Source organism: Vidua macroura, chromosome 1, assembly GCF_024509145.1.
Source record: "Vidua macroura isolate BioBank_ID:100142 chromosome 1, ASM2450914v1, whole genome shotgun sequence".
In the NCBI taxonomy this organism is placed as follows: Eukaryota; Metazoa; Chordata; class Aves; order Passeriformes; family Viduidae; genus Vidua; species Vidua macroura.
In genome coordinates this window covers 112,087,580-112,107,075 of record NC_071571.1, presented here as the reverse complement: position 1 = coordinate 112,107,075, position 19,496 = coordinate 112,087,580, and the positions used below count along the sequence as shown (strand labels likewise).

The following is a 19,496-nucleotide window of genomic DNA, read 5'->3' as shown; positions in this document are numbered from 1 at the left end:
AGCACCATCACTTGTCTGCTTACACAGTGATTTCTAGACTGAAGACAACACTTAAGAAAAACAAATATTTAAAACAGATAACATTAGAAAGGTAGACACTCACAGATAAAGACTAAAAAAGAAATACTCTTTCCTTTTAGCCTAGTGATTTCAAGAGAAATAATCAGGAAGTCGGCCCCTTCCCCTCTGCTTCATGCAAGTTCTGGGTATAAAACTAAATATAGCCAGGGAATGAAGGACCAGAAAACCATTTTTCTAGCAACACACAGAGACAAAGCGGAAGTTAAGAACAGTATCCTGCAAAGGAAGGTACAACAGTCTGTCTCTTTAGGACCAGGGTTGTTTAGAATAAGTATGCCATTTGAACCGAGAAGTATTCATCTTAATACTTTAGCTTTTAAAAATATGATGAGCGGATCAGCCACACAAGATACCTGGAGTCTGGCAAAAAAAGCACTGCAAACAGGTCTTATTTAAAAAAAAAACTTATCCACACAGCTGTTGATTTGGTTTCTCATTGAATTTTTTTCAGCCATCTTTGAACACAGAAGTAAAACTATCATTTAATGTGATGCTGTTCTCAGAAATTACCCCAAGTCTACTTCGGGCCAACAAAAAGACACCTCAGTACCAAATTTTAAACAGTCTCCTGATCTGAAGCACAAGAAACAGCATTTCACTCGAGCAATACAGATTGATTACAGTTATTAACTCTGAAAGGTAACGTCACCCTGTGACTAAATTTTATGCCAAAGTGCCTGGTTTCCATTTACCAGCTAAGTAAAGCTGGATGAGAAACTTAACACCTTGGGCCTGTATGTCCCAGTCTGCAAAATATAATATGTCCTTTGGAAGACTTGGGAAAACTATTTGTGGCTTTGCATACAGACCACATGGCTGGGACTCCGGGTATAAGCTCAATTCCCTGCTGCATCCTCAACTCCATGGATAACTTACAGCAGCTCTGTCCATGTCAGCTTCCTAGTCTGTAAAATGGTGCAACCTGTAGTTGTTTTTAAATCTGCTTCAGGATTTGGATATCAAATCTTTGGTAAAACCTGGTATTAAAAATAGCAAAGGGGTGTTTTTAGGTCTGAGAATATCTAACCTGATGAACAGAAATTTTCTGATCAGTAAAGACTACTTCTGTTTTAAAATATCTATGGAACAGAACACGTTAGAAGTTGTAAAATGAGAAAGCATTTCTGTTACTACAGGAGAGAAGGATGGAAAGGCAAATACTGAACCTCTACACACATGGTAGATGCCGGTTAACTTAGGAGCAAAGATGCAGGACCCAGAAGTGTTTTAGCTTTGTACAACTGCTCATCTGCTGTCAAGCTTCAGGGTGTGTTTAATGACATATTTATTCCATATTCCTAGATGGAAGAAGCCAGCCCAACAATCAGAGGCATAGCAACTTGATGTGTCATATGGTGAGGTCCTACAAGCTGCTCCAGAAGTCTGGAATGGCACCGACAGTCCAGTGTAGCAGCAGGCACTAAAAGTGATGGAATTCATCTGTTGTACCCTGTGATCTCCTCCTGTCACTCACACTGAACAAGAATTGAACTTGCCTAGCTACTAAAGGTTGTCATGGAAGTTAAAAGCCTTTTTTTTCAGTATCAAGGAGAAGTTTCATCATAGTTTTCATGTATTTTCTGTAACGTTTCCCTTCTGTTGTGCTTGAGATTTACTTCCTACTTCAGCTACAGATGGAAGCAAGTTAAGTATCATTCTCCCTTTCTCCCAGAGAAAGGAAGAAATCAACAGATATGGGAGTTATGACTCTGCAGAACATGGTAAGTTTCCAAAAGGAAAAGAAACAACCTAAATAGATATTCCTCAGTAGAAATTTTTATTTGTGCATTAAAGGTTTATTTCTGAAATATATTGAACTGGATTACTTATTTACTGCCCAAAAATAACATGCAATGTTAGCATCAGCACTTCTGTATTCCTTTATATTGCTCTAGAGAAGGATACAAATGGACACAAATCCCTAAAAGACTACGGAGTACTTCTCTGGACAAAAGGCTATTCTTCCCAATTTCTGGAAAACTGGGCAAGTGATATAGTTATGCCTGTCATCACGTGCTGAACACAGCAGCCTCACAAAATGTCTTTTCTAGATATAGTTCAGTGTATGATATAACAGGCAAAAGGACAAGAAAACTGACTTGACGATTGCAGAAAAACACATACAAACGGACTGAAACAGAAGAATGGAGAGCCCCATGTAACAGAGGTTTTCCAAAGAACTCTTCTGAAGGAAACAAGTTAGCAATCGGTGGTGCCTATGACATGTCAGAGTAACTAAAGGTAGATGCATGACATTTCAAATCTATTTCATATTTCTGTTTAGCTGCATGATAGAAATACAGCTTTCCCCTAAAACAGAATCTTGTACTACTCAGCTGAAATTTAGACATAGAAAATGAGAGCTCCAGGCTTTCTGCAAGTAGAAATAGGTCCTTGCAAAAGAAATTTTGCTACCTTGTGCTAAATGTGTGCACTAGGGCTCCACTGCACAAAGTATAAGCAGTTTCAGAGAGAGACACAGACTAAATTTTGTGCCATTCAAACTAACCACATACTGGGATCTCCAGCGCATTTCACGCTCACCCGTCAGTGCATGATCAACAATGAGATTCACTGTTAAGGTTATTAATGGCCAAATGCTGGTAGCAGCTCCGTTATTCCTCAGCAGAAGAAAAAACACTGCGATTTTCTTCAGACAAACAAGCCAAGTCATCCACGTTTGTTTTCATGTATTCGAGCTTACAACTCGCCACTTTAGTCAGATATTTGAGAGCAGCATCATTTCCTGCTGCTCGAAAATCAGCTTTAAGGGGCGTGTCGCTGCAGAGGCACTGCTTGCTGTCATCCAGGCAGCATTTAAAATAACTGTATATTGACATAAGGAGCCACCGGCCGTATTATCGCCCTTCGAGTCGGCAGCAAGGAGCACATCAAACCAGTTGCGTTCCGGGCTGCGCCGCGACCCTTATCAAACAATGCAAACAATTTTAATGAGCTTATCTGCCGGAACATATTGTCAGAGATGTTAATGCAGAAGCTCTGCCAGCAACGCATGCCAAACGATTCATCAAAAATGCCTACAACTGCGACAAAAGACGGGTGTCCCCCCAAATGAGAGACGATAAATAAACACAAAATGAGGCTGGCGGGGAGCGGGGGGCGGGGATGGAGCCGCCCTCCCCCGCGCAGGCACCGGGAGAACTGTCACCCCCGCCCCGAGGAGCGGGGGGCGGCTGTCACCCCCACACCGGCGGCGAGGGGCGGGCACTGCCCGGTACCCGGTGCGGTTCCCGCGGCGGGGAAGGGCTGCCCGCGCCCCGCCATCCGCGGCCGCCGCCTCCCGCACGGCGCCGCCTCCCTCCGAGATCCGCAGCGAGGTGCTGCGGCTCTTTTCCAAGGGGAGCTGGCTGCCTGTGCGGGGGGCGTTCTTGCCTTCCCTTTTATTCCCCCCCTCCTCTTTCTTTTTTTTTTCTTTTTTTAAATTTTTTTAATTATCATTTTTAACCGCCTTTCTTCCGCCCGGGCGCGGCGAGCCCCCGCACGCATCCCGCCTATCCCCCGAGCGCTCCGCAGCCGGACAATGCGGGGCCGGGGGGAGAGGAGGGGGCTGCAGCCCGCCCGCCTTATGCAACCGCCCCCCGCGCCGCCGCAGCCCCCCCGCAGTACCTGTAGGAGCGCTCCCCCCGCACCGTGTGCTTCCTGAAGGGGATGATGGTCCCGTTATCCTGGATGATGTCGTTGTTGTTCTCGCCATTTGGGGACAGGGCTTGGGTCGGTCCGGGCATTGGCGCTCCCGCCGCTCCGCAGAGCCCCGCGCTGCTGCCGCTGCTGCTGCTGCTGGTGTGCGGAAGGTGGCGGCAGCCGCGACTCTGCCGCTCGCCCGCCCCGCCCCGCCGCGCGTCAGCCCCGCCGCCGCCGCCGCCGCCACACGTGACCGCCCCTCGCCATGGCAACCGGCCGGCGCCGCGCTGCGCCCGGGGACGGCAGCGGGCAGGGAGGGCAGGGAAGGCAGGGAAGGGAGAGAGAGGGGCCCGCCCCGCCCCGCGCCCCCACACAAAGAGCCGCTCGCCCCGGGAGTGCGGGGCAGCCGCCGCCCGCCGCGGCAGAGCGGCCCGAGCTGCTCGGCGGCCCCCGCTCGGCGCAGGCACAGACAAAGCGCCGGGGCACCCCCACGCACGCCCCGGCCGCGCACGGCGGTCCCGCCGCCCCCGCGCCTGTCCGTGCACCCGTGGGCGGCACAGAAACGCCGCCTCGCCCGTGGGCACCGCGCCGTGCCCCTGCCCACCGCCGCCTGTGACAGCCGTGTGCGCGCCCGGCTCGGGCGAGAGCAGCCGAGACCTCGACGCCCGATGCCTCAGCGTCACCCTCCGTGCCCCGGTACCTCAGCATCGTCCGCCGTCTCCCCGCACCAAGGAGCTATCGGGCTTCCTTTGAAGGAGCCCCCACGCCGGGCTGCTCGGTTACACAGCGGCGAGCCGCAGCAGGGAACGGCGCCCAGCTCTCCCCAGCATCTCCCCTCGGCGCGGGTGTGCCGGGGGCGATGGCCATCCCCACCGCACAAAGCCCGCCCGCACGGGCTGCAGCTCGCAAGAATCATCGCGTGGGATTCGTGTTTCACATGGCAAACGCTTTATTTTTAAAAAGGGCATAAATATTAAGTGACATGAGACTATAAGATGTAAAAATTAATGAACTCCTAATTATAAAACAGCACATGAAGAAGGTCTTCGTTATTTTATGCTCTTTTTTTCCCCCGATTCCTGTGTCTGCTACTCTGCCTGCATTTCCACCCCAACCACCAGGATGTTCAAAGCTCTGGATAGCAAGCTCTGTATCTCTGCTTACAACTTCACTGGAGAGCACAGCATAACACCTGACAAGCTGCATTGCACATTTCCAGCATTCTCTTGCTCTCAGGCTTACACAGAAAAAAACATTTGATGGCACATCCTTCAAAATCTTCCTTGGATCAGAAACAAGAAGGGAAGAGACCTGCCAAGGCAGTGGCACTGAACTTCTGGCACTGCTAGCACCACCAATCACACAATCCTCATCCCTTCCTTCCCTTCTTCTAGAAGACTTTTTGCATCCTCCCCAGTCCATTTCCCTCTGCAAAGCTCTATGATTTCTGCATATCTCCCCTTGCCTAAATAGCAATGTGCTTCAAAGTTTGACTTTACCACAGATCAATGCTGGTCATCCTCAGGAGCAGACCTGAACTTCACTATGGTCAAAACCTACCCTCACATCCCAATAATACATCAAAACCCACAGTTCTACTACAGTAGAAAAACACTGTCCAGCTGTTTACACATTGTTTTCTCTAAGCAGAAACCAACAAGCACGTATATAGACACAGTCTCTAAACAGATCTATATGACCTCATGGCTGTTAGATACAAAATATTTGGGCTGATCTACTAACATCTTAAAAAATACATGCCCCCACATCTAACTCTCTTTTAAAAAGAATCTTAAGATGGTAGGTCAAACAAAAGTCATGTGAGTACTTTTAATATGTTCTCAGAGACACATGCAGATATTTTAACTCAGAAGTTCTGAAGTATGAGTTTGATCAGATTTTTTTCTGCACAAAGAAAGTGACTTAATGAAATTTTACCTAATCTTTACCTAATCTTTCAGACTGAAGTGACACTACTGAAAGCTTAGTTTACATTATTATATTCATAATATAGACCATTCACAGGGAGCTTGTAAGGTGAATAAAATCAATAACACCAACTGCACAACACTTGAACTGCTGAGAATCTTGTTGGATTTAAATCGGATGTATAGACTAACACACATTTTAGGGCAATCTCTAACAAGGCTCAAGTTAGTCTGCCAATTTGCCACTGCCCTCTGCACATCAAGACAGGGGATCTTACTTAGGTTTTCAAATATATTCATATTTATCTTTCAGTAACCTATGGACATTTGCAATAGGCACACTTTATTTAAAGATGTTTCATTCATCTAGTAATTGGAGGAAGCTACGTTTGAGCCTTTTTCAAAACAAGCAACAAAAAACATTCTGTTAAAAAGGCCAGTAAGTGTCTTAGTAACACTCAAGAACATGGACATGCCAGAAATGCTATATATAAAAATATAAATAATATAAAAATAATCTATAGCAGGTCTTTATCTACCAGACATAACCCTACCTGCTCTGCTAGGGAGCAAGCAGTAAAACACTCTGCAACCCTAACTTATAAAAACATTTTTATTTCTTCACCAGTGGCAAAGAACAGAAGCTTCTTTATTGAAGTCTCTAAAGCTGTTTAAAACATGTACCAACAAAGCTACAGAAGAGAAGTGCAGGTGAGGAGAGCATGGCAGCCTTGCTGCAGACCTCTTCTTGCCTCTGCATTAGGACTCAAGGTCAGAAGAACGCACTCTGCCTCAGCACAGTGCCTTACCTTTATGGAGACCGAGCCAGGCATCAGCAAAAGAAGCCTGGTACTGATTTTCAGAAAGCACATGTTTCAGTGTGCTTCAGTCCATCAGCACAGCCTCGGAGGCTCTGGGTGCAATATGGATTGCATGGGTGCAATATGGGTGCGATATGCACAGCATTCCCTCTACCTAAATCTCTGTTTCTGGGCACTATGTGGCCCACAAGCACAACTCCTGTCTTTAGGTGCTGGAAGCCACCAGAATGTTCTTCCCACTTCCATCATTCTAAGCTTAAAGGTGTCAAAGAGAGAGGAAACCTGTTGCTGTTATTAGATGTCTGTACATCTTTGCTGCCTTTATAGATTTTTACATGCACTAGGCACACAAATAGAGAATTGATCCAAAGAATAGAAGGTCAGCCTTGGTGTTAATAAAAAGCCCCACCTGTGGAATGCTGAAAGTACCGAAATCTGGTACTCACCAGTGATGTGCCGACTAAGCAAAGCAAAGAGCCAGGAAAGCAGTTAATGCCGAAGGGTGGAATTACAAAACCTGATGTAATACATCTTCAGCACTGAGACCACAGAGGCAATGGCTGAAAGGGACCTGTGGAGGTTGTCCAGTCCAATCTCCCACTTGAAGCACGATCATCACTTGTATGAGATCAGGTCACATTTGGTGACATGATCGTAATCAATCCAAATCTTGAAAATCTTCAAGGATGGAGATGTCACATCCTCTCAAGACCACCTTCTCCCGTGCCATTCTAGCCACATAGCAAGTCCCAGGCGTACTGCTGATGCAAAAAGCACCACTGTACTATATCACATGCATTCCGGTACTTTGATTTCTGCTGGGTGAACCAGGTAGAGAGAATACTAGCTAAGGGCTGGATACTCAGTGTCCAGTAATACTACTAAGTACTGGAATAGGCCTAAACATCATTCTCCAAAATCTGGTTCCTCCTTTCTCTTCAGAGCTTTTGTTTTCAGTTTCTCTCTCTTTAGTTGCTCTAAGCATCGCTTACTGCAGTAGGAAGGCCATGAAGCCTAATTTATAATGTCTGAGAGTAAAATCCTCTAAAAGCCCAAAATGCAGCATTAGAAAGACCTCAGACATACTCAAGCCAGAATTTTCTATTAGGCAGCTAATGTGGAAATAAATTATAAATATTTTAATGCCGATAAGCAATCAATGTACAGCCTCTGACAGCAGAGGTGATGGCCAGGCTAGCGACTTCTGCTGATGCATTTTTGAGGGGATAACTCCCCCCCCCCACCATGGTTTTAGGGAGTATTTCATGACATAGCCAAACTACAAATACAATTAATGATTGCAGAAATCCCCCACCGCTTGGATAAATTTGGGGCCGTGGGAGGAATAGGGAGTGAGACTAAGAAAAACACATTTAACCCTAGAGTGGCCAGCAAGCATCCTTCATCTCTGACATCTCTGTTCATGTTCAAGCTTGTAAAGGAGTCAGTGTGATATTGCTTGCAGTCTTTTCAGAATAGAGCCCAGCTACAAACTGCAGCAAACATCATGCCAGTATAAGTATTTTGGGCCATGTACGTCAGTTTTCTGAGGAGTTTCACGAACATTCCTGTCACAAGTGCAGTTTTTTTCACTGGGGAAAGAAAACCCAAGACTAGATTTCAGAAAACAGTTGGAAGGTAGCAACAACTGAAAGCAGCAGTCCTAAGCAATGTAGTCTGCTTTTGTAATTTAACTATTCTCATAGTCTTCCTTTATCACAACAAAGATTAACAGAATTCTGTAATGCCACAGATTTACACACTGTAGATTAAAATCAGTTAATTCTAGCACTCAAGTATGTATGTTTATAAGAAATCCATGCAGAAACTGTCTCTTTCTCCTGAAGGAGTTGGCCAACAGTGTTTAAATTTGAAAATAAGTGAATAAAGCAACTCAGGAGGAAAGTTTGGAAAGAGCTAAAAGAAGTTGCTCTGTTAAGTCTTGGATGCACCTTGGTTGTTCAAGGAAGTCCCAATTCATTAAGGTACATTGACATACTTTATTCCCAGCGTGAGGAGGGTCAGTAAGATGGGTATAACCATGAACATACTTAATTAGGCTGCATCAAAATCAGCCTAATTTCTAAAGTTGCCTGTAGCAGATTAGGAACAGAAGATTCAGGAGATCCAGATTTGCATGTTATCTGTGTGAAGTACAAGTGAGGTGTCTGCAACTGAATGTCTATTAGAGAGCACTGGCTTGTGCCAGCCTAAACTAGAGCACAGTTCTAACCTGTGACAATAACATATCACACAGAAACATCCATAAAGGGGTCAGCAACAGCAGTGTTACTAACCCAGCAAACATATATCAGACCTGATGAGGTGCATGGTAAGTTTCAAGCTGACCTGGGTTCCGTAGAACTGGTGTTTCCTATTTTGCTGACATACTGTCAACAGCACTGATCAACCCAAAGGAAAACAGAGTGTCATAAAATCACTTCAGGTAAAAATTCAAAACTGTAACTTTATAGACTCTCTTTGTTTACACAGCCCTAAATAAATTGTCCCACCACCATCCCACCAGCTCATTCTATACATTGTATTTCTGGGCATATTTCACTATGACAAACAGCAAATGATAATTTTGTCAGGACAAAGAAACACTGCATAAGTTGTATTAAAACAGCTACTTATCACTCCAGACATCCTGTAGACAAAGAATGAGCTTCCCACCCTTGGGGATTCTAGTGTTGCCACTTTAAGCAAAGTCTTGATTATTTGCCTTCCCTGGAGAGACACAGATAAAGAGGGAAAAAAAAAAAAAGAGAGGGCTGTCCCAATTACACAATGTGCATGGACCACATCCCTATGAGGTAATTCGAGTCTATTTTTAAATATACAGACATATTTATATTTCAGAGCTCACATTTAACATTTTAAAAGGTGTTCTGTGCCTGTGAGGAAGAATAAAATAAATCTCGGAGTCTTTGTCCGCTAAGGATACTTGAAAATTTAGTCTTACGAGCTACAAATCCAATCTGATCATTAGTGCATGAATTGATTGCTAAAGAGAGATATCTTGTAGAGCCACAGACTGTGGGTATTTTCCTTTAGAAAGACCAGTTATAAAAGTTACCTTTTATAGTTGCTGTAGAAATCAAATAAAAATCAAAGGATTAATTCAAGATTCAAGAACTGTCTACAGAACAAGGACTTATGTTCACAGGAACAGGATTTCAAAAACCCTTGAATAAGATATTTTAAGACTAATTGTGTACTTTTTATATTAATTCTTAGATCAAAATTAATAAATTGGTTTAATGGACATTTATTAAATCGAATTAGCTGAATCCAGCTGCTTTAAAGAATAAACTCCTCAAATTCCTATTTAGAAAGAAGCATTCTTCAGTATACATCAAAGGATTCCTTACTTAAAACATAAGAAGTTCACACCGAATAGCTGGGACATTTTTATACTTTCTACATAACAAAAACCTCCCATGAGAGCAGGAAATACTTCAGTGAGGAATGGTTCCAAAGAGAAGGAATTTTTACTTCCATTAACTCCAGACTAACCCAAAATTTGGAGTTATTTAGTGTCTGTCTCTTTGTTTTCAGTGATATCCACTGGGCTAAAGTAGAGTTTCAGACCACCTTGTGGAGTTGCTCTCATCTAAAAACCTGGAAATGGATGCTGTGATCAATAAATGCTTTGAGTAAGGATTCCTGGGTCTTTAATACTGGTTGAAAGGAATTGAGACTGGAGACTGACTCATGGCTCATTTGCATACATTTACATGGAATTATTTGGCTGGAGCTGTTCTAGATGTACCATTACCACCTCCATTAGCACCGAGGTGTTAACTAGTTTTCTAGGCTTGTTTTGTCACAAGTCAGATGTAAAAGGAAAGCCAAAGCAAAATAATAAAACATGTTCAGGTAATCTGGATTCCGACATTTTTTCAGAGGATGACAAAATTTGAATTAAATGAAAGTGAGATGAGTGTTCTAGAAGAGAAGGATTTGGGATTTTCAAGTTTCCACACAGTACAGTTTATGACTATTACTGCTGGGAAAAGTCAGAGCTTCAGACACTGGTATCTTAAACAAAACCAGTAAAACAAGTTATAAATGGTAAAAGCCTGGAAGGGCTTGGAAATGTGAGAGACTAAGTCTAGCATTTATTTACGTATTTTCAGCTGTTGAGGAATCTTTGGCTTACTTGGGGCTCAGGAGGGATGTCTGGAAAAAGGTAAAAATGCGATCAAAAATCAAGTGGGAGTGGACAGTCTCCATCTCTGATATACCTTCTTACTGCTCTACACTGAAAATGTTAGTGATACACTTTGAAGGCATTTCAGTCAATTGATATAGACCTGTCTGACCTGCCCAAGATGCTCGCCACTGCTAAAGAGGAAGGGAGAAGGCTGGCACGAGAAAGTTATGATTCCAGCAGATGGTCTATTAAACTTTACTGGATCATGAATGTTTCACTAGCTGACAAAGACTGGATCTTTACAAACTAGGATTTGAAGGGGTTACTTTGTCCCAGGAAACTGTTAATTAAGTGTCTGTCCTCCCACACCCAGCAAAAAGCCAACATAAACAGTATTACATGCTCTAGCTAACATTAAAAAAAAAATCCATTGCGCATTCATGCCTGACCAGGATCAAAATCACGCTGCCAAGTCATTCAGTAGTGTGTGAGTGTTTCTGTGATTGCAAGCCCCAGCCCAAAAATCCGGTGAGTGCCTTGCTGCAAAATACTCTACAGTTTCCTCAGGACCCTAGAGCACACTACAAATCACTCTCTTTCAGAGCCAGGGTGTCTCACTGCCCATGAAATTAGCAAATGCCAAGAAGTTACACAGAAAGTGGTGTGCTTTTCTGTTTGTGTGCAACCTTCCCCTTTCTCCTGATAGCTGCTTTTTATCTGGGACATTCATAGCATTTTACCAAAACTGATTTGTGTCAGCTTTCCTCATTTTACAAGCACAGAAACAGGCCCTGCTGTTATGACCAGCTTTCAGAAAACACCGTCACAAGTCTGTGCGAGCGTCATCCTCAGCATCACTGTGGCGCATCTCCATCCCTTCTTCCATGGGTGGCTTTCTAATCTTTTCAGTACTTCCAGCTCTGCAGCTCAGTAAATGCAATCCTTCTTCTCCACTGCTACAACTAAATGAGTGCCTCCTCCTTTTTATCTCAGGATTTGTTCCACACCTGAGGTTTCTCCATTGTTTTTTCTCCCATTCTTTTCCACTCTTCCTTTGTCAGGCATAATCCTTTGTAGGCTGGGGCAATTTCCACTTCCCTTCCTCAGCCACCTGCAGAGAACCCGGGTCAAATTGGTTTCCTCCCCTCGGACAAGTCCCCAGCATACTCATTGTCCAGCTCGCATACTGTCATCAGCCACTTACTCCTCATTCCATCCCGGCCCGGAGGAATGGGCTGCAGTACTGCCTGCTGAGCTGCACGAACCTTCACACGCAGCCACCCCAAGAAGTGACACCTGTATTTAAAGGCTGCATCACAGCCGGGATTCACACACCTCGTGTGACACATTGCTGCCATTAACACACCAAAGAGCTGAAATCCCTGAGGCACCTCAGCGCCTCTGAAAAACTAGGTTGCCAAGGGTTTATTTGTGATCTCTAGCTCCCAGAGCAATCAGGGAGTACCTCCTCTTTGGGCTAGAGCAAATACATGTATTACACACAATATTTTTAAACAGAAGCTTGCCTTCCCATAGACAAATAGACTTGCTTTCAGCTAATTCAGGCTCCTTCCCGGCCAAATGCAAGCATCTGAGGAATTCTGCTCTTTACTTTCTGAGAATTTCTTACCCACATGCTTTTAAACTTGTTAAGAATTTAGACCTGTAACACACTTCTAAAGTAATAGTTTCTATTTGCAAGTACTAAAGCATTTGGGAGCAAGAAAGTGTTGAGTATAATTTAATTGCTACTTAGCACAATACCCTAACTAATCTCAAAGTTTTAGTTTTCTCACTTATTGATGGAAAACAGACTCTTTCCCCTGGCAAGTTAATGCTCATTATCTTCTTAGTGTTTATGCTAAGTCTTTATTAATAAAATAGCTTTCACATGAAGAGGAAAAATAATTTTCATAGACAGCTTTAATCATGTTACACTTATATTAGTTGTCTGAATTGAAAAAAAAATTAGAATACATGAAAACTGTGTCACAAAAATTATATTGCTGACAGACATTCCCTAAGAGGACTTTTGAAGCTTGACCTATTAGACCAAGTTTCCATTAATACTTTGATCACTTTATTAACCTAGTGCTGCAAGTGTTTTATTTAGATGCTAGGGCCCTACAGAAGGTTTACATAGCAATTTCTGAAACCCTGAAATTTCAAGTTACCCCAAAAATGTTAAGAGTTAAAGCTATCTGGGAGAAAGCTACTGCTGGCCTTCTTTAGTGGAAGGTGCATTTCTTGAGAGCAACACATAGAAATACTGGGGGCTTGGGTAGGAGAAATAAAGGAGCAAGAAAACTTTTAAGCAATGTCCAACAGTCAATTTTCTTCATTAAGTCAAACTAACAATTTTTTTAAAAATCACACGTAGTAATTAAATTAATAGTACCACAACTGCTGCCACAAATTTGCAGATCAGGTGGGATACCAGCAGAAGTAATACTAAGTAATACTGTGACTTTATTTTATTTGAATGTAGGGAAGAAATGAAATATGAGATAAAGCTCACACCCCTACTCTGAAATAGAGGGAGAGTCATTAAAAATGGACACATCTCCATTCTGAGCAGACAAGAGCATACAGAAAGTGCATGGTCTTACTGAAAAGATAAACAGCTGGATTTACTTGCTTCCATTAACCAATGACCCACTTGTCAAACATAAGCTGTAGATTTAAAAGAGTGATTATGTGAAGCCTCTTACATTACACAAAAACGATCCTAGCTATGAAATCAGATCAAGCCTGAAAATACTTGAGCACAGTCAATATTGTTCTTTTATACAGACACAAGACAAGAATTAGTTATTTGTTTAAAAACCTACAACATGATGTAAGGGTAGTTTCCAGTAGTGCTGTTCAGAAGGCATTTATCCCACACATCCCACTCAGGTCATTAGTGGTGTGCCAAATCAAGACCTTCTGTAAGAGGATGAAGTTCTAATGGAAGCCACTGCATAAACCTGAAGACAGGGGCACTGCCAGCTTCCTTCTACAAGGAATAGGTACTAGGAGACTTAAAACACGTGCTCTCACAGTAAATGGTACCCAGCCCACAGTAAATGGTACCCGGGACATGTACCTGGCCTGTCTAATGACTCAGAGAGGATTTTTAATATGGGTGGAAGCTGTGCACACTTTGGTGGCAGATCTCCAGCTGAGGCTTTTAAGGCTCAAGCCAGCTGCCATTGACTTTGCCCCTGTGCCCCTTAGCACCTCCCACCAAATTCCTGTTCCTGCTCCAGGCTCAGGTAGGAGCAGACATGCAAGATGCTACAGATGATTGCAACATTTGGATTTGAGTGCAACAAATTACTAGGTCCCAAGACCTGAAAACCTCTAATTTTGCCACCTTGTATTGTAACACAACAGCGCTCTCCACAAAAGTGGCCTTCTCATACTTGACCTAGTGCTAAACATCTCTCTAAGAAGGTTGAAGAAGCCATTATTATAAGGAACAATTTTACTGTAAGAACAACTTATGTGCTGCTTCCACCTGACCTCATTAGTGTGCTGTGCATTGCCAGTGACTCCCACTTTACTCTGACTCAGTACAGAGTGTGATTTTCTGCAAGCTGCAGATCATGGAGCAACTGAAGTGTATAAGAATCCAAGCAGTCAGCTAATGAAAACCAAAGTTTCCAGCTCCAGTGATTGCAGAGAAATATTAAAAAATGCTGATTCTTGGAGCCTGTCCACCTCTGGATTTTACTCTGCTGCTGGAGGCCCCGAGCAGCACAGCTCAGTATCCCAATGCCTGCTGGGCAGATGCAGCTTCAGCAGCAGCATGGGAAGAGAGGCCAGGAAAGCTCCCTGGTGCCTACCACACCACACCACACCACAGGGGCACATGTAAAATTATATTTATAAAATCTAGAAACTGCTTTGAAAAATTACACAGTTATTTTTATAGCATCTATAAATACTTGATATATCTGACAAGGATTAATATTTTTCAAGGTCCTACATTTTATGGTTTCTTTTTCTGCTGGAGCAAAACTCAAATCTTTACTTGAATCATCCTTTAATGAACATTCTCCAGCTTCTAAATGAAGCACCATTGATAGGCAAGATGCAGAAGGCAATAAAAGATGACTGGAAACAAGGGTATCTTCTTTTATATGTAGATTATTTTATATTATCATGGCTTCAGCAGTCCTGGCATTAAGTGGCACCACTTTGTAACCTCTGAACAGCCACATTGTGTATAAAATAATAATAATAATAATAAAAGGCTTCTAACACTTTGAGTACAAAAGGTACTAGTGGCAAGAAAACAGTGCCTTTTTCTGGTTACAGTAGAAAATGAGGTTTCTATTTAATAAAAGCCCCAACCACAAGGCTATGTGTTTTTGTAACTATAAATGTATGTCAGTGCTGTTGACAGCTTCTGTGTTGGAAAGGATCTCATTAACTCTGAACAAAACCACACGTTATCTCTTTTGAAAAGCAAAGTTACATTCCTGATGAATCATCAGCTGCTTTGCTGAGCTCCTGTGGGATAATTTTTGGTATTGAGTACTGGAAAAATAAATATCACCCCCAAAGTTCAGAATATCTTCAGACAGCACCATAAAAGGCTATCCAAGCTACCCAATTCCTAAGTTAAGAAGGGAACTGGGCTGGTGAGTGCACAGCCATAAACAAACATTCCATTTGGTTAACTTTGCTCCCTCAGGTTCAGGATTTAGGGCTCCGGCTTTTCTCATGTTGGATCTACAAAGCATCTGTGTCCTGTGCAGGACCGACTCCTCAACAGATGTCTTCCACTGCATTTTGGGGGACTTTATGGTGTTTCCACAGAATGAAAATGCTTTAAAAGCTCTCCCCTCAGCCCAGAAGTTCACCTATTTCACACTTCTTCAGTCTTTTGACTGAAATTGCAAGGCATCCCTTAGGAAAGTCAAGTCTTCTTTGGTGGACATTGTCAAAACCAGCTGGGGGAAACAAGTAGCAAGAAACCGAGTGGGAAAAAAAGTGCCCTCATCTACAAATAGGGTTTATTCTGCACCAGTTCTCATGCTGGGAGGTAAGGAGAAAGGAGTGAGAGGAAGCAATTATTAATCTGCCTGGTTTGGGTAAGTACATGCACCTTTATCATGAACAACCAGAGGATATTTATGTCTGCAGAGAAGAAAAAAGCTCATACAGGCCTTTGTTCTGATCTCCCCTGAACACTTCATGAATCAGTAGTTCATCATACAAACATACTTTATATACACATGTAGATATATATACATGCACACACTTTTAATGTATTTTCTTTCTCTTCCCCTATCTCACAATAACTGAAATCTAACAAGAATTCTTGAGCTAATGTTCCAGTAGGATGTATTGTAATTGTTTTGGTGATAGTGCATCAATCAAGGAATTGCTACTGCCAAAAGGCCCCTTATCTACATGTCACACATGAGAGCACCTAATACAAGAACTGTAAAATTTCTTGAACATACCAGTATCCATCCCTCATGTTGTTGTCCATATAACTTAACTCCACAAAAAAATAAACACATTTGTCAGGCTCAAAGTCACTGAAATCTGACCAGAAGGTTTCCTGAGCAAAAACTAGTATATAATAGCATGTTACATGGATTTGGAATTGTAATAGCTCAGCAAATTCTGCAGAAATATAATGAATCTCTGGTATTAGAAGGCTGATAACTAGATCTTCATTTGGATATATAATAGGCCATAAGGACTAAAGGATTTGAAAAGGAAAGGCTAAAGAGTGAGCAGCAATCCATTGGGAATACACTGGAAAACTGTCTGTTGCTTCGCAGAAAGGGTTACACATTGCAGGAAAGCTGCACGCGTCAGATAAGTTTCTGTTAGACAGGTAGGATGCAGTCTGCTTTTATAAATGTCCACTTGGTGGTTGTGCACTATCTCCATGCTCACAGTTTTCCTTAGATTTCCTGTTGTTTCCAAGTGCTTGTGACAATGCCAGTATAACCACAGTGACGAAGCTTGACTTTAGGGAGCAGCCTCTACTCCATGCCAGAGCAGACAGCAACAGATGAAAGCCTCTGTGGCTCAGCACAGGGCATTGTCCTGCTGCACTTCCATCTGCAACACCTTCCAGGGAAGGGTTGCATCCATGGGGGAGAAAATTACATTTTCCTAGCTCTTGCTCTGAGATGCCTCCTGTACTCTAGATTTATTGTTTCATCCTTGAGGCATAAGAAACTCTTTTGACTAAATTATAGGCTGATTGTCCTGAGAATCTCCAAGTACACTTGAGCTCCACAGGTCTGCTAATTGCTGTTGAAGTTAGTTTTGCAATCCGATGTATCTGGACTGTGTGGCTCCTTGTTTAACTGTCCCTCTCCTACTAACCTATGTCTGCACTGGTGAACAGTTGCTGGTGGCAATTCTTGTATTCACCATAGAACTTTTCTGAATAGTTTCCTACACCTATCAGGTACCTAGAGAAATCTTTCAGCAAACATATTTAAGTTTACTTTCCTTTTTTTTTTTTTTTTTTTTTTTTTGCAGGGTATTACATAACCTGGAGCTACTCCCCAGTTTCGCAGTAAAGCAAATCTTTTCACTTTTAGCTGTGAAGCGCAAAGTATCACTGCAAACTGAGCTGCCTCCTACATCCAAAGTTAGCATTTATTTACACACTGTAACAGCTTTGCAAGCATTAGCAAAAATGCAGCAGTATGTTTTGAAAATGGAAGTTCTTCATTACACAGCCTGAGCATCATTCCAGTATCATGCATATGTTTATTACTAGCTATGCATAAAGAAGCCCCAAGCTATTGCAAACCACTGCAGCACGTTCCTTCCAAGGGAAAAGGCAGGAATGCTATCCAGTAGAGTATGGTGAGCACTGCCAATGGTGAACCCGTTCAAACAAGAGGTTTGGTACCAGGTATCCTATGCTCGATTTTGGCAACACTGGCATTTTCTGTTTAACAGCACCGATGCAACAGAAATGGTACAAGGGCAGCAAGTGATGGCATCTGCAGGAAGCAGGGATCTGTTCAGGGCACATCCCTTCCGAAGGCTTTCTAAACATTGCCACCTTGTGGGCCTCCTGTCTGATATCACTGGTCTGATATGACTTTCCCCAGGTGACTGGGGAAATCCTGAGCAGATTTCACAGATGCCAAGCTTGAGGCTGGATGGTTGAAGTTAAACTCCCATAGTTGGGGATTTAAAAAGGGACAGCACCTTACAAATTCTGTGTGGCATTAATTGCTAACTCCGTACTTGTGCTTAATGTAATTTGCTCTTTTTCCACTTAACATTATGATAGCAGCACTAACAAAGTGCAGAAGAGCTAACAGTTAACAAAACAAAAGCAGGGAAGGCTACAATTTCCCAAATCTCCCAAGCAGAAGAGAGAAGTCAGATTCATTGACCACCTCTAGTGGTTTTTTTTATTTTTAATTCCTTTCTGCCACCATTTCCTTCTTATTCCAGTAAAAAAGAAAAAAAAAAAAACCAAAACAACATATTACTTATTATATTTATTATAAAATTATTCATTAATTAAGATGTCTGTGGCCTCTCATTTAGCTTTCATCAGTTTTGTTTAATGACTATTACATAGTCAAAGTTGATGGAAAGCAGTATCACTTGTTATTGATACCAAACCTATCCAGCTACTGCCTTACAGACACCAAACACAAGTTCTTGGGTGAAAAACCACAAATGCGCAAACATACTTACTTTGAGCATCCAAACACTTTCCCTGGTTGCCGGCTTGAATTATTCCTTGCAGCAATTTGGCACTGAAAAGAAAACATGAAACCTTTAGTTCAGCTACCAAATAGGAGGGAAAAAAAAAAGATTCACTGGATGGTCTTTGTCTGCATTGGTTGAGCAGTGATGCAATAGTTGTATGCTGAAAATTGAAATGAGTAGAAATCCTTCATTACAATGCCCTAATTCAGCTGTGTTCACAATGGCTCAGTGTCTAACACATCTGCACAACAATCAGATGCCCCCTGATATAGTAGCAGGTCTATGATCTCCCTCATGCAGTGCTGCATTTAGAGTTTATTCATGATTTCCAGGCACACTGGTCTTTCTTCATCCAACCAGGCTTCTTCCGAGCACAGGCAATCAGTTATGACTGTTGTGTCATGCAACTGGAGCCTTGCTGCACTTGCCTGAACAGCTTTTCAGAGAGAAAAAAAAATCTGTCATTGAGAAGCACAGTAACCGTAATCCAGGAAAGCCTGTGTTTTTGCCAATACAGCACAAAAACACTGGCAGTCCTTTGAAGTGTCTCACTTAACAATGAAATCATGGTGCTGCCCCCTTGTAGCAGCCACATTAAGGCCTATTCCCTTCTGTGTTCCTGGAGGGAATTGCCTATGAATGCTAAATTTGTCCTCACATCCATTCTCTCAAGTGGTACATTACAGACTACAGAAACATAAGATGGAGCCACCCTATATGGGTTTCAGTTTGTGCCCTGAATTACATACTGTGGTTACGTGGCTAAGTTTCTTAATTCAACTCCACAGTCAGCAGGAAATATCACTCCTAGCAGGTAAATAATGGTTTACAATCAGACCAGGGCTCTGGTTATTGCTTGTTTTGCATTCCTAGTCAACTAGTTGAGACACCCCAACAGGGAGGAGTATTCCAAAGACATCTATCTCTGCATAACAGCACAAAACCACACCAAATAGGATCCCGGGGTACTCAGACTGCATCAGGGACCAAGGGATGTAAGAAGCTCCCACAGGTGAATCAAAACCCCTATTTTAAGAGGAGGAAAACATTAAGCAATTCTCACTATACTTCACTATCATCTGGAAAAGGTAATCAGACCTTTAAAGATGGCTTGTCTAAAGGACTGGATCCCAGCTCCAGAAGTTGTGACTCATCCTGGCAGAG

The 19,496-nt window shown here is 42.7% G+C and overlaps 1 protein-coding gene across 4 annotated transcripts in view; it reads right to left on the bottom strand.

Moving 5' to 3' along the window:
- Window positions 1–19,496, bottom strand: part of MAPRE2 (microtubule associated protein RP/EB family member 2) — a 97,412-nt gene that overhangs the window by 52,990 nt on the left and 24,926 nt on the right. For 2 of the 4 annotated variants that reach the window (XM_053973228.1, XM_053973211.1), the window contains exon 2: window positions 18,318–18,379. Coding sequence is in view for 3 of the 4 variants with exons in the window: in XM_053973211.1 (XP_053829186.1) it covers window positions 18,318–18,379 (62 nt within the window). In the remaining variant the exon portion in view is untranslated. Of the gene's footprint in view, window positions 1–3,708; window positions 3,912–18,317; window positions 18,380–19,496 lie in introns of those variants that run through there. The other 2 variants (XM_053973220.1, XM_053973238.1) reach the window with 2 other exon arrangements.